The sequence below is a fragment of the Caretta caretta genome, chromosome 1 (assembly GCF_965140235.1).
Source record: "Caretta caretta isolate rCarCar2 chromosome 1, rCarCar1.hap1, whole genome shotgun sequence".
Classification (NCBI taxonomy): Eukaryota; Metazoa; Chordata; order Testudines; family Cheloniidae; genus Caretta; species Caretta caretta.
In genome coordinates, this window is record NC_134206.1 from 297740864 (window position 1) to 297753120 (window position 12257).

A 12257-nucleotide genomic window follows, 5' to 3' on the forward strand; every position below is an offset into this window, starting at 1 on the left:
TACTGATGTGCACGCATGGGAGGCAGCAGGGCTGGAAGTTCCCCTCAGTGAGGTTAAAAATGGCACTTGGGTAGTGTCAGTATAGAGCAATTATTTAAAATTTATGAGGACAGGAATGAGTGGCCCACTGCATTTCTGTATTTATAAATTCCCCTTCCATCCTGGTGCTCCATATGGTTCTCCCCCACCCCCAATACTGGCCCTGAACTGTATTGATGCCTCTCAGCCACGGTGTTGTCAATTTTCAGGGCTATGCAGCAGATCAATTTCTGTTGTTAGAGAAACCAAGGTTACAGAATTCATAATTCATTTATGATATGTACATGAGTTTTGTTAACCTCAACTGAGATAGGACAAGCTGTACATGGGCAACTCATGAAACCCCCTCTCAGTTAATATTGCCAGCCACCAAGAATAGCTGCCTTGTCATTGCCCCTCCCAGTCTCCAATCACCCTCCCACTGCCCTTTGTTGACCTGTTATTGCTCAGCCGATTGATTGCCCTTTAATCTACGGCTTTCATTTGGTGATATGTTCTCCCCTTCTGTTCTTCTCATTAGTACTGAGTTTTGTGAACTCCTGAATCTTTCTGATAATGGATGTGAAAATGGCTGCTGCATTTTTACAGTGTCCAGTGATAGGGTTTTTCTCCAGAAGTTTTGCTAGTGGCTCCTATACTAGGTGTTTTGTTGGTGTTATATTGACTCCAAATGTAGAATAAGTAAGTAAACCAATAAATAAAAACGAAGAGACACAGACATCTGGATGAGCAGAATGGCACCTGTTCTCCCTGAAGAACAATGATGGACTGAGTAATTACAGACAAATGGCATTTCAGAGATCAGAATGGTCTCTAAATGGCTACAAAGAAAAAAACCATTTCAGGCACACACCATGCCAGAATCACTTATTACTATTACTATTATTTATGCTGCAAACACATTATGGTGGCCCTCGTCATGATGCCATAGTTGAGAGTGATTTCATGTTGCACTTAAAGCAGGGGGGTCAACTGCTTATGCATAAAAAATACAGTACTGTATATCATCCTCAAACTTACTGCCCTCTTTGAGTATAGAACGGATTTTCTGCGCATTTATTAGTAAAACTGTTAATTAATTTGAGTTAAAATTAATTAAAACTGAGTCCTTTAAGAAATGTAACGTCTGTCTTTTCCCAAATGATCCTAATTCCGGAAAGTTTGAAGAGACTGTGTTATTCCATTTAATTAAAATTAATTTAAATCTTATGTATGAGCTATACAAGAAGGAATTAGCTTGTAATGAAGCTAAATTATTAGTGATTATTTTGATTACACAGGCTACAGACCAGCTTGGGTCAAACAGTTCAGGCGACACTCAAACAGTATCATTATTAGAGCTGGGTGACGTTTGTCAGCTGAAACTTGTTGGCAAAAAATGCAGATTCAGTGACACCAAAATGTTGCATACGTTCATATCAGTTTTACTGAATTGTTCGTGTTAAAAAAATTCCAAAGAAATCCAAAGAATGTTTCAATTTTTCATTTCAAAGTGACTGTTTCAAAATTATCCTCAGTTTTATTTTAAAAATGTAAAAACATTAAATACTTGAAATCAACAAAACATTTTGTTTTGGGTCAAACAACATTTAAATCAATCCAAAATGGCATTTTTTTCAACTTTTCAGTTCACAGAAAATATCATTTTTGGTTCAAAATAAAAAAAAAATGGGGGGGGGAGAAAGGAATTGCCAGTAAACTGAAAAAATCTATTATTCACACAGGTCTGTCATTATGACATCAAAGGTAACTCAACCAATCCTGAACATTCTATTGGTTGTGTGTCAGTGGTATGAGGGAGATTGGATGTGTGTGGTAGATTACTTGGTCCAGCTATCACTGCCCTTTAAAGATTCCTCATTCTAGTTTGGGCATCAGGGCGTGAAAGGCTTTTCATGGCCCTGTTGTCTGAGCTCCACTGTGAGGCACAGACATTTAGGATTTTGTGACTCATAAGGGGGAAAATATGAAAAAAACCAAAAAAAACCCTAATGTCTTTTAAAACCATTTTCATAATCTGGGCCCAGAAGCACAAAATGCCTTAATAGTTACTGTGGGCATCACTACAGGGCAGAATTAAGGCTATGTGTGTGCCTCGTTTGTGCATTTCCATTCCTTAACACATTTGGATTTCTTTTAAGTATGACTTTAAATCTGAATTTACTGGATTGGTAATACTGTACTTGGTTTGAGGATAATTATAATATCCCGGTAATGTGTTTTACCCTTAAGTTACTGCTGTACTCTCAATCTTAACTCCTTTTTAATATAGTTACTCTCACACTTCCACCATCTTGAATAATGGGTCAATGTCCTAAAGAATCTAAATACAGAAAGGAGAAGTAGGGAGATGGAAAAGGGTCACATCACATAAGCAGTGTGATGAGTGGCAAATGCCATATTAGTCTCATATTTCTTTTTAATTGTTTTAAATATTTATTAGTGGAGTATGGAGTAAGGGGAACAACGAAGAAGTTGAGTCAACAGGAGCATGGGAGTAGGAAAAGAAGGGAAGGGTGAAACGTCTCTTGTGTATATAGAACACTGGATTTTACTACCTTCATTTTTCAGAACTCTCCATGCCACTTGAGACAATTGGGGTAAATTGTCCTAGCTTCACTGAAGTCACTGCTGCTAGGACAATTTACACCAGCTGGGGATCTGTCTCTATGAGGAAGTGCTTTTGCCCTTGCAACTCCTGCTATTTACCTCCACAATCAGGAGTCACTATCAGCTTTATTTATGTTCAGGACTTTATAGTCTGTCTTTTGGAGCAAAGTAATAACATTTTGTCAAAGAGAAGCCATTCTGAAATACAGTGCTGAGTACTGTTAAAGATGTAAAATGAAATAAAGTGTATCAGTAAAGGTGGCCCAGCTGTGCAGTTAACTTATGTAAACACAGGGAAACAACTTGCATAGTCACACTTTTATATTTCTTTAACTAAGGCATCTGTTTTCTGAAGGATTTAAATGGAAAATACATATGCACTTATTGGCACTGTGAAGTAATAGCAAAAGCTTGCTGAATTCTGGAGCTAAAATGATTTTTGTCTCTGTAGAGTCCATTACTCTAGGAACAGCTTAATCAACATGAATACCATATTTAAGGCTTCTGTTGATTCCCGAAGCAGAGATATTACGAATGTTAATGCACTTGAGCACAGAGTTCTGGCCAGTGTTAAATGGATTTTAGATGTATTAGATAATATAGCTTTAGAAGTAATCACTGAAACCAGTGCATTTGCTCTTTATGGAAAGTGCATTTATGCAAATTCAGATTTGTAAATCATTAAAATCTCTTTGCAAAAGTAATTTTATTTCCTTGACTCTTTATTACTGTTGTAAATGGCATGACCATGCCATCATCATAATGATGTGTAGTGAAGTGAGTATTAGTTTTTTGTTAAATCTGCCACATTATTTCTAAAGGTGCTTGAAATAAATGGCCTAAATATTAACTCCTGGTATACATCTTCCATAAGAAATAACATGTTTGTTCTGTATTTACAGTTCTAATTTGTGTAGAATTTGTTATACTTACCAAATGGAAGAAACTGTATTAAAGATGAGCTGCAAAGTATTTTTTTAAAGTTTATTTTGCTACATGATGTATGTTAACATCAGCTGTTTGCAACATATGGTTTGTTATGTGTGTGAGATCCCTCACCTAAATCCCTCTAATGTCTTTCTTTATTTAAATTGAACATTTTTAGAAAAAGAAACCAAAATAAGAGACATGAGAATTCATTAGCTTTTAAGCAACAAAATGCCATTACAGTCCTTCATAAATATGCATGTATTCAGTTTTTAAAATCTGTATTATCTGATAGTCCTTATCTTATATGTCAGGCTATATTATGATCCATATATAAATATAGGTAGACAGCTTTGACATTAGTTTTATTATAGACAGATTCAATTTTTAAAAAATGCATACAAACCCTCCTTTTTATGAGATTTTTACCACTCTCCCCCCAAATAATTTATTTAATGCACCATGCACCAAAGTCATGACAAAGCCATGTACAACCAATCAGAACTTCCACTCTCTAGCATGGAGCATATAGACATGTCAACGAGCCTTAAATTTAAACAGTTTTAAAAATAATATACTTGCACTAAATGTAGATCATAGAAAGTCAGAAATCTAGATGGAATATAAAACATGAAAACCCATTTTCCCCCACACTTTTCAAAATGTCTCTTTCTGTAACTGAATCTAAAATCTTCCTGTTGCTCTTACACATTTTCTTCTAAACTAGCAATATCTCGGCTGGTCTACACTACGGTGGTAAATCGATCTAACTTATGCAACTTCAATTACGTGAATAACATGAATAACGTAACTGAAGTAGATGTTGTTAGATCCACTTACAACGGTGGCTATACTGCGCTGTGTCAACAGAATAGGGTCTCCCATCGACTTCCCTTATGTGCCTCGGGGAGGTGGCGTACACAAATCAATGGGAGAGTGCTCTCCCAGGGATTTAGCAGGTCTTCACCACTCCTGCTAAATCGACACTCACTGCATCGATTGCAGCAGTACCGATCTACCGGCAAGTGTAGACATACCCTTAAGCCTCATTCTGAAAATCATTTATAAGAATAGTGTATTATATTAGTTGAAAAGAGAAAAATCTAGCACAATTTTGGGTAATTTAGCCACAGATCTGGGAGGAATAATGGCTATTTTGACATGAACTTTCTTACTTTGAATGAGTCAGAAAAAGACAAGGCAAAAAAATAATCTTTTTTTATCCAAACGTTATTACTTATAGTATTTATTTCATCTATAACCATGGATTTAAAGGAAAATACCACTTTTAAGAGTCCACATACTATACAGTACCATTATAATGTAATCTCTGGGCTAAACAACATTCAAAAGTACTGTAGTTTTCTATTTCTTTGTAGGACATACATCATACCAGGTACTCTGAGGCCCCAATTAGTTTCTTAAATGCATGAATTACCCTATTGATTTCAGTGGGAATACTTAAATATTTAAGTAGCTGGAGTTTAGGGCCAAGTCTTCTTGGCCTGGAAACCACAACAGCTCCATGACTCAGCAGCTGTGGATGTCGCCACAACCTCTTGGAGCTCTCCCCAACAGCTGCCTTGCACTACCCTTTCTAGATCTGCAACCTGTGACTTGCCCTTTTTCTCCAGTAGACGTTTGTCTGTATTCTAGAGTAGTGGTGGGTGTTGGAATGATATCAAAGGTGTTTGGCCTACCCCACCATTTCCAAGGAACAGTGCAGATGGGCACACTTCCTGGCTGAATGTGATAGATAACTTGTAAAATTCAGTACATTGCAATGAAAACCCCAGTAATTGTGAAGTATTGCTGTACATCTCCTACAACCCAAGAGACCATCATAATGGCATGGAAAGATATTTTTGTGCATCAAGTAAATAATATGTTTCCTACAGGTCCATAGGTGTTACTCTGTTTTGTTGTAGGGAATGAAAAAAGTAAGGAACTTAAATTATATTTAAATAACATTAAGATAATGACAAAAAGCCAGGATATCAGTACAGCACAACTGATACTTGTGTGCCTAATTTGCATAGTTGTGACATTTTTTTCTTTTTTATAATGGACTGATCCCACATAAATATTACAGCACCCAGCATGAGATTAGCTTGTGGAATTCACTGTTGCAGGAGGTCAGTCGAATACTGTAACTGGATTTTTAAAAGAGCCAGATCATTTTATGAATAACCTTTTTAATTATCCATGCTGTGATCAGGGCCATTAAATCTCATGCCTCAAGACTCATGCCTGCAGTCCTTACTCATTACACTCAATGGGAGGCTCAACTCAGTGAAGATTGCAGGATTGGGGTCTCAGTTTGTATTCTACCTAGGGTTATTATTTGTACTCTGCTAGTACCGAGAGGCCCTGCTCAGGAGTAGGGTCAGTCATGGTAGATGCTTACAAACAGAAGATGAGTTCTCTCCCACTCCTCTGCCCATACAGTATTGTACAATTGGCTAGTTGAATCATAGATGCTTTAACTGTCATTTGAAGCAAAAAATTTGTCATTACAGGAGGCAGAATTACAGACTTGATGGGTCAGAGGTCTGAGCCAGTAAAACAAATTCTGTATACCCATAATTTTATATCTAGTAAAGAAATTGCTAGTTATAATAACTAGCACTTCAGTGCTTTGCAAACACTAATGGGATTAATTCTCATAACAGCCCTGTGAAGTAGGTGACTATTAGCCCTGTCTGACAAATTGGGAACCTAGGCTTTGTGATTTTACCAAGGCCACAGAAGAAAGTGTCTGAGTCCAAATTAAAATTTCAGGAGTTCGTGGGTCCCAGTTCCATGCTGAGGCCATTAGAACATGTCTGAAGCAGAAGTTGGTTTTATATTGGACAGCCAGAGCAAGGCATATGGTATATAAATAAAAATGTATTAAACAGTGACCAAATTTGCTAGAAGCAACTTGGAAACATAAGCAGCAGCCTAGCTTGTGTGTGCTGATTGGCCAAAACCAAGAACAGCATAAAGTAAAAGTCCCATTTCCCTGAAAGAGGAGAGACACCTTTGTTTTCAAGCTAATCCTTTTTTTCCCGAACAGAGATCAGAACTGAGTGCGATGTGAATAACAAAGGAAAGCAATATGTCAAATTTCAGGGTGTTGCCCACTGCTTAACCCACTTCTGGTCAATATGCAAATCCTGGTTAGTAACTGCTGAGTTTATGATTTATTTACATGGAAATATAGTTAAAGCTTGTATATTGCTGTAGTGTCACAATTCAATAACATTCATTTGTTTCACTTCTCAGAGCACGACGAATGCATCACAAATCAGCACAGCTGTGATGAAAACGCACTCTGCTTCAACACTGTGGGTGGGCACAACTGTGTCTGCAAGCCAGGTTATACAGGAAATGGTACCGTATGTAAAGGTAAATTATCAGAAACCCTGGGCTGTAAAATGCACTGTCTTTGGACTTGATAATGTTTATCTTGTCATGGTTAACACAAATCTGTTGGTGTACCTTGAAGACGACACTGTAGAACATTAGCATTTAAGCCCTGATCCCACAAAGAGGATTGCATGGGCCGATATCCATTGACTTTGTCTTTTACAAAGTTCCAAGTAGTTTGAGAATTTAACATTTATAAATTGCAAGCTCTGAAATGGTGGAGAAAATACTTTTAGTATCTATCCCAAGATAATTTTGTTTTCATATAGAGTATCCCATTCAAGATAACCACAGTAACCAGCAACATTACAGCTAGGAAAACCTATTACCAAATGCAATTTATTCACCATCAATCACTTGCTATTGTACCTGAATGAACTACAGATTGAATTGCATATTGTTGCGTATGTAATGTTCTTTTGTAAGTGGAAAAAAAGAGCAGTAGATGTTGCCCCTGAAACCTTTACTCTCCAGGAGAAGCTTACAGCCACTGTCAGACCCTGTTAAACATTACAGATTATATTGCTAGTTTTACAAAGAAGCTGAATTTTACAGAGCTGCAAAGCTGCTTTTAGACTGTCTAGTGCTGCATTTCACAGAAGTTACTGAGATGTGAGGGCGTTGGGTCCCATTCTGGTGGTGGTACCATATTTCAGATAGATGCAAAGCCAAGGTGCAGGCCACTTGTAACTATCTAAGAACCCCCAGAGTCCTGGCAGAATTCCAATACTTGTATCTGGAGAAAGTGATTCTTGAATGAATGGATGCAGCTTCATTGCCATCAGTGTGAGGCGCAAGTGCAAATGTGAGGACAGATTTTGGACAATAATTGGTAAAGCCAGTTTTTAAAGCACTTTATCCCTTGGGTGATATTACCATTTTTATAGTTTGGATCTAATAGCTGAATACAAAGAATCAAATAGCTAATTGATTTAGTGCTCAGTTGTGTCTAATAGGCACAGACCTGTATTGGGAGGCAGTGTAGAGTCGCAAAGCCCTCAGGAGGGTTTGTGCCTCAAGGGGACAATTCCTTGTGAAGTAGGAGGCAATGCACAGGCTGAAATGTCTCGGATGGTACAATCTAGTCCCCTTTCTGCACCCTGCCAGCTCATCTGGTTAGTGTGGTAGGGGGCCATAACTCAGCTTCCTCCCTGAACCTTTTGGAGCCTCTGAATTAAGAATTAAGAAAAGCTGCAGGGATTGCATATGTGTCTGGCTGCTGCATCAGGGGTGGGCTGGGGGGCTACAAACACCTGCACAGTTACTGAATACAATCTGTCCCTTAGCTAATAGGTTCTGATACATTCTACTTTTACTGTTTCAGCATTTTGCAAAGATGGTTGTAGGAATGGAGGAGCCTGCATTGCTTCCAATGTCTGTGCCTGTCCACAGGGCTTCACTGGACCCAACTGTGAAACTGGTAAGATGATAACTTCATTTATTATAAAATTATCTTTATGCCAATGTCTGCACTATTCCAAGAAAATATTTTTTTTTACTGTGCCTCCTAAAAGAGGGAGCTGCTGCTGGAAAGTACTAAGATATGCAGTAGATAAACTCAATGACTCACTTTTCTCATATACCTCCCAAAAGCATGTACTGTAACAATTTGAACTAGCAGCATATTGACATCTGACTAGCTTACCTTCTGTCGCTCCCTAATTAACATAATTGTTCACTCACTTTTCATAGCAAACAGTTTTTGGTAGCTCCCACTGACGGTATATCATCTGACATGTAGAAATAAACGCAAATGGTTGTTCACGACCTTATTGTCAACCTGTGATTATAGTTCACTAATCCACCTTCCCATTCATCCTCATTTGAGGACTTTTTTGATCAACTCACAGTAAAATAGGATTCAATGCTTCCCACTGTTTTACTTTCTCTCACAACCTTTCTTCTATACTTGATATCTCTGGGGATGACAATACCACAAAACCTCATTTTAAAACTTTCTTTTAAAATTTGGGTCTATGTAAATTACACTAGCGGGATGCTTTACCAAACAAAAGTATCTGGATTGCTCATATTTAGCACCTTGAGCGCTTGTCAATAATTTTTCTAAATTAAAATAATTTCAACATTTTTATTGGCTACTGAATTTTTAAATGGATTCTAACAGTAAATGGCCTCGGGGTAGAAGGGAAAGCTTTTTTAGATTGATTAGCCTCCCTATTCCTACTAAAAGGACAATCTGCCACCTCTGATTGACTATTATTGCCATTCTATATTGTCTTCAATAAATCTTCAGCATGGGATCGAGGAGGTAGTTTTAGAAGCACTACCTCTGTTATACTTGCAAACATTGTCCAATTTAGTAAAAATTCAGACTTCTATACAAAAACGGTTCTGGTTCATTTGAGAGGTGAAAAATTTGCCTGTTATCATTCTATGTCACAGTAACTAGAATGGATATTGCTGTTCTGCACAGGAGGTGCACTGTGTGAAATAGCTGCAGCCCCCGGTAGTTGATATCTTTCTCTAGGAATGTCAAACATTCTTGACCGTTGCATTTGCTGTGCAGTGTTGGAAGTGATGTGGGGCAAAATATAAAGGTCTCTTTCATGTAGCTGTTTCATGGTTTTGGTTTCATGGTGTTTTTACTTTTAGTGGTTTATGTGCTAAAATAATGCTTTAGATATAAAGATGGCTTATAAGGTTGTGTGATATTTTTCCTTTTATAGGACATACAGTTTGCAGCGTTTCAGTGTTATCAGCAAAACATACTGCACGTGTACAGTTAATGAAACACTAAAAGTGGGAGATTCACAAGCACTTAGCATTGGCCTTCTCACTCCCCTTAAGCCAATGGGAATTTTGAGAGCATAGTTAGGTGAGTGCTGAGTGCATTTGAAAATCCCACTCTAAGTTTCCTAAATATGCTTTACCAAATGTTTAACTTGAGTTTAGTAAGATAATTATGATCCATAACTTAAGGTCAGATATAAGTGTGGTGATCTGCACATGGACCACCCCCTAAGCCATGGACCATCATGGAAGGTGGTGTAGGAGCCACTATGGCAGCCCAGACCACTGAAAGATTTGACTTTGCAGGGAGAAGTGTCTTCCATTGCCCAGCAGACTTCCAGAAAGGAGTCACAGACTTCAGTGCTAGTAGAAGGAATAACCTGGAACAGTAGGGGTCAGTTAGAAGGATCCAAGGAGATCTGGTCACCTGGTTTGAATATTAATATTGACAGCAAATGCTGCTATGTTCATTGTCTGATAGCCCAGCTGCACTTTGCACCTCCTTTCAAGCTCTGGAACAGGATCCCAGTTAACTTATATGTCACTTGGAAACACAGTGGATTGCTATTCCATCCAAAATACCTTCAAAGCACCAAACTGTAGAGCAAGCCTGTTCATAACAGGCAAGATCTGGCTGATTCAGACACAGAACTGTCATGGACAGAGAGCCCTCCGCAGTGAAAATCTGAGCTCCAAACAGCACACTCCTTTTGAAAATAGAATACAGCTTCCAAGAGTCATGTCTTGTTGGTATGAAATGATCAGGACATCCATATCACAAATAATTCTATTGGAAAGTTGTCACTCATTCATTTTGTGTGTTCTCACTTTATCCCTCAAGGTGCAATGACACCTCCCTCACCACTACTGTTTGGCTGTGCTCTCAGATGAGAAGGAATAAGGACAGATTTAAAGCTGCCAAGGGCAGTTTTAAATTGCACACTTCTTATTTTATTTATGTATTTCACTTTACAATACCTATATTTAAGAAGTGTCTACCCTAGGTTATAGGAGTCTTTGCAGTAAATTAAACATACAATCACATAAAAATTGACCAGCTGTTGCTCCTCACCCCCCTAACTATAAAACGGTTAACCAGAGATTAAATCAAAACCTATATAATAACCCAGCATCCACAATCACCAGCCCTTATTGTGTCCTCCCTCCCTAGAAGCCTGGATAAATAGGTGAGTTTGTATCATGCTTCAAAGGTCAACAAATTCACACTATTTTGGACCAATGGTTTAGAGATAAAGGGCAGAGAAACTTCTAGCAGCTCCCTTGCTCTTAAATCAGGTGGGTTCCAGCTCAAACACCACATCTGATCACAGCTGCTCGCTTTTTTTTTTTTTTGCGTGGGTGGGCATGTGCTGTTTCTGGGGAGGAAATGAAGTCCATATAACCCAACCATTTGCAGAGGCATAGGAATTCTCTGAAATACTTCTTATCCTCCCGCACCCATGTCAAGGTCAGTCAAGTGCTAACCATAATTTTAACAAGGAGCTCCCACCAAAAGCCCCTCACTGAGCCTGTGATAACCCCAGGCGCTGACTAGAGGAGGGGGAGGGAATGGAAAATGTGTTGATTTGCTTTTCCATTTAAAGCAAAACCATTTCTCACTGCTAAAAGAGGAGACAGCACCATTTAGCAAACCAACTATATTCATTGCTCTTGAAAAATTGATAGTATAACACAGTGTTCAGTAGGTGTAATAAGAGGGGATTTAGACATTTATGGGAAGTCTGGGGATATCTGTGCCCAAGAAATTTTTTGAAAATACCTGCCAGTGTCGGACTTTTTCATTCCAAACCCACAAAATTTGCTCATTGGAAATATTTGAGAGTCCCAGAGGTAATTCATATCTGGAAAGGATCATTTACTAATATCCACAGAGTGGGGTGGCTCTATCAGAGGCAGAGAAATTGCCACAACTCTCCCTTTAATTTGTTTCCAAAATTTTAACAGTGGGCTCCTAGGCATCCCTGAGAATTTCCTCCAACATAGCAATAGTGCATACCTCCAATGCTATTACTGCACTTTTGCTGTTCCCTGATTCCTCTCACAGGCCACACCCCTTTTTGTGCTTTGTGAGCATTTCTCTGGACCATTTTTGTGTTGCTATGGCATCAAATCAAGTAGGAGGATTTGGTCTGTGTGCATAGGATTTTGGGGCAGTTTTTGTAAGCAACAGGATGGGAACATATAGCATTTGGGGGGAGGATTAGGTATAATTTACCATTCCGTAACTGCATCTGCATCAGACAAGAGAATCAGCTCTGTAACGTCAATTATTTATAGAGTAATTAATCTTCAATAAATCAGTTCATGACAATCTACTGAAAATAAATTATCATACAAAACAGTCATTTAAATTAAATTGTTCAGATGCAGTTTAACATAACTCCAAATTCATTACACTGTATTCTGTAACAGCTCACTTAAATTAAATGTAGAACTAAATTTATGATAAAATAGCTTAAAAAGCATCCAAAGCCATGTCCAGAAGAGTGCTCACTAAT

General features: G+C 38.2%; 1 protein-coding gene across 2 annotated transcripts in view; it reads left to right on the forward strand.

The window, feature by feature from the left end:
- The window catches only part of NELL2 (neural EGFL like 2), a 244713-nt gene that overhangs the window by 179405 nt on the left and 53051 nt on the right, over positions 1-12257 (forward strand). For both annotated transcript variants that reach the window (XM_048835991.2, XM_048835992.1), the window contains exons 14-15: positions 6844-6966; positions 8312-8407. In XM_048835991.2, the coding sequence (XP_048691948.1) occupies positions 6844-6966; positions 8312-8407 (219 nt within the window). The remainder of the gene's footprint in view (positions 1-6843; positions 6967-8311; positions 8408-12257) is intronic.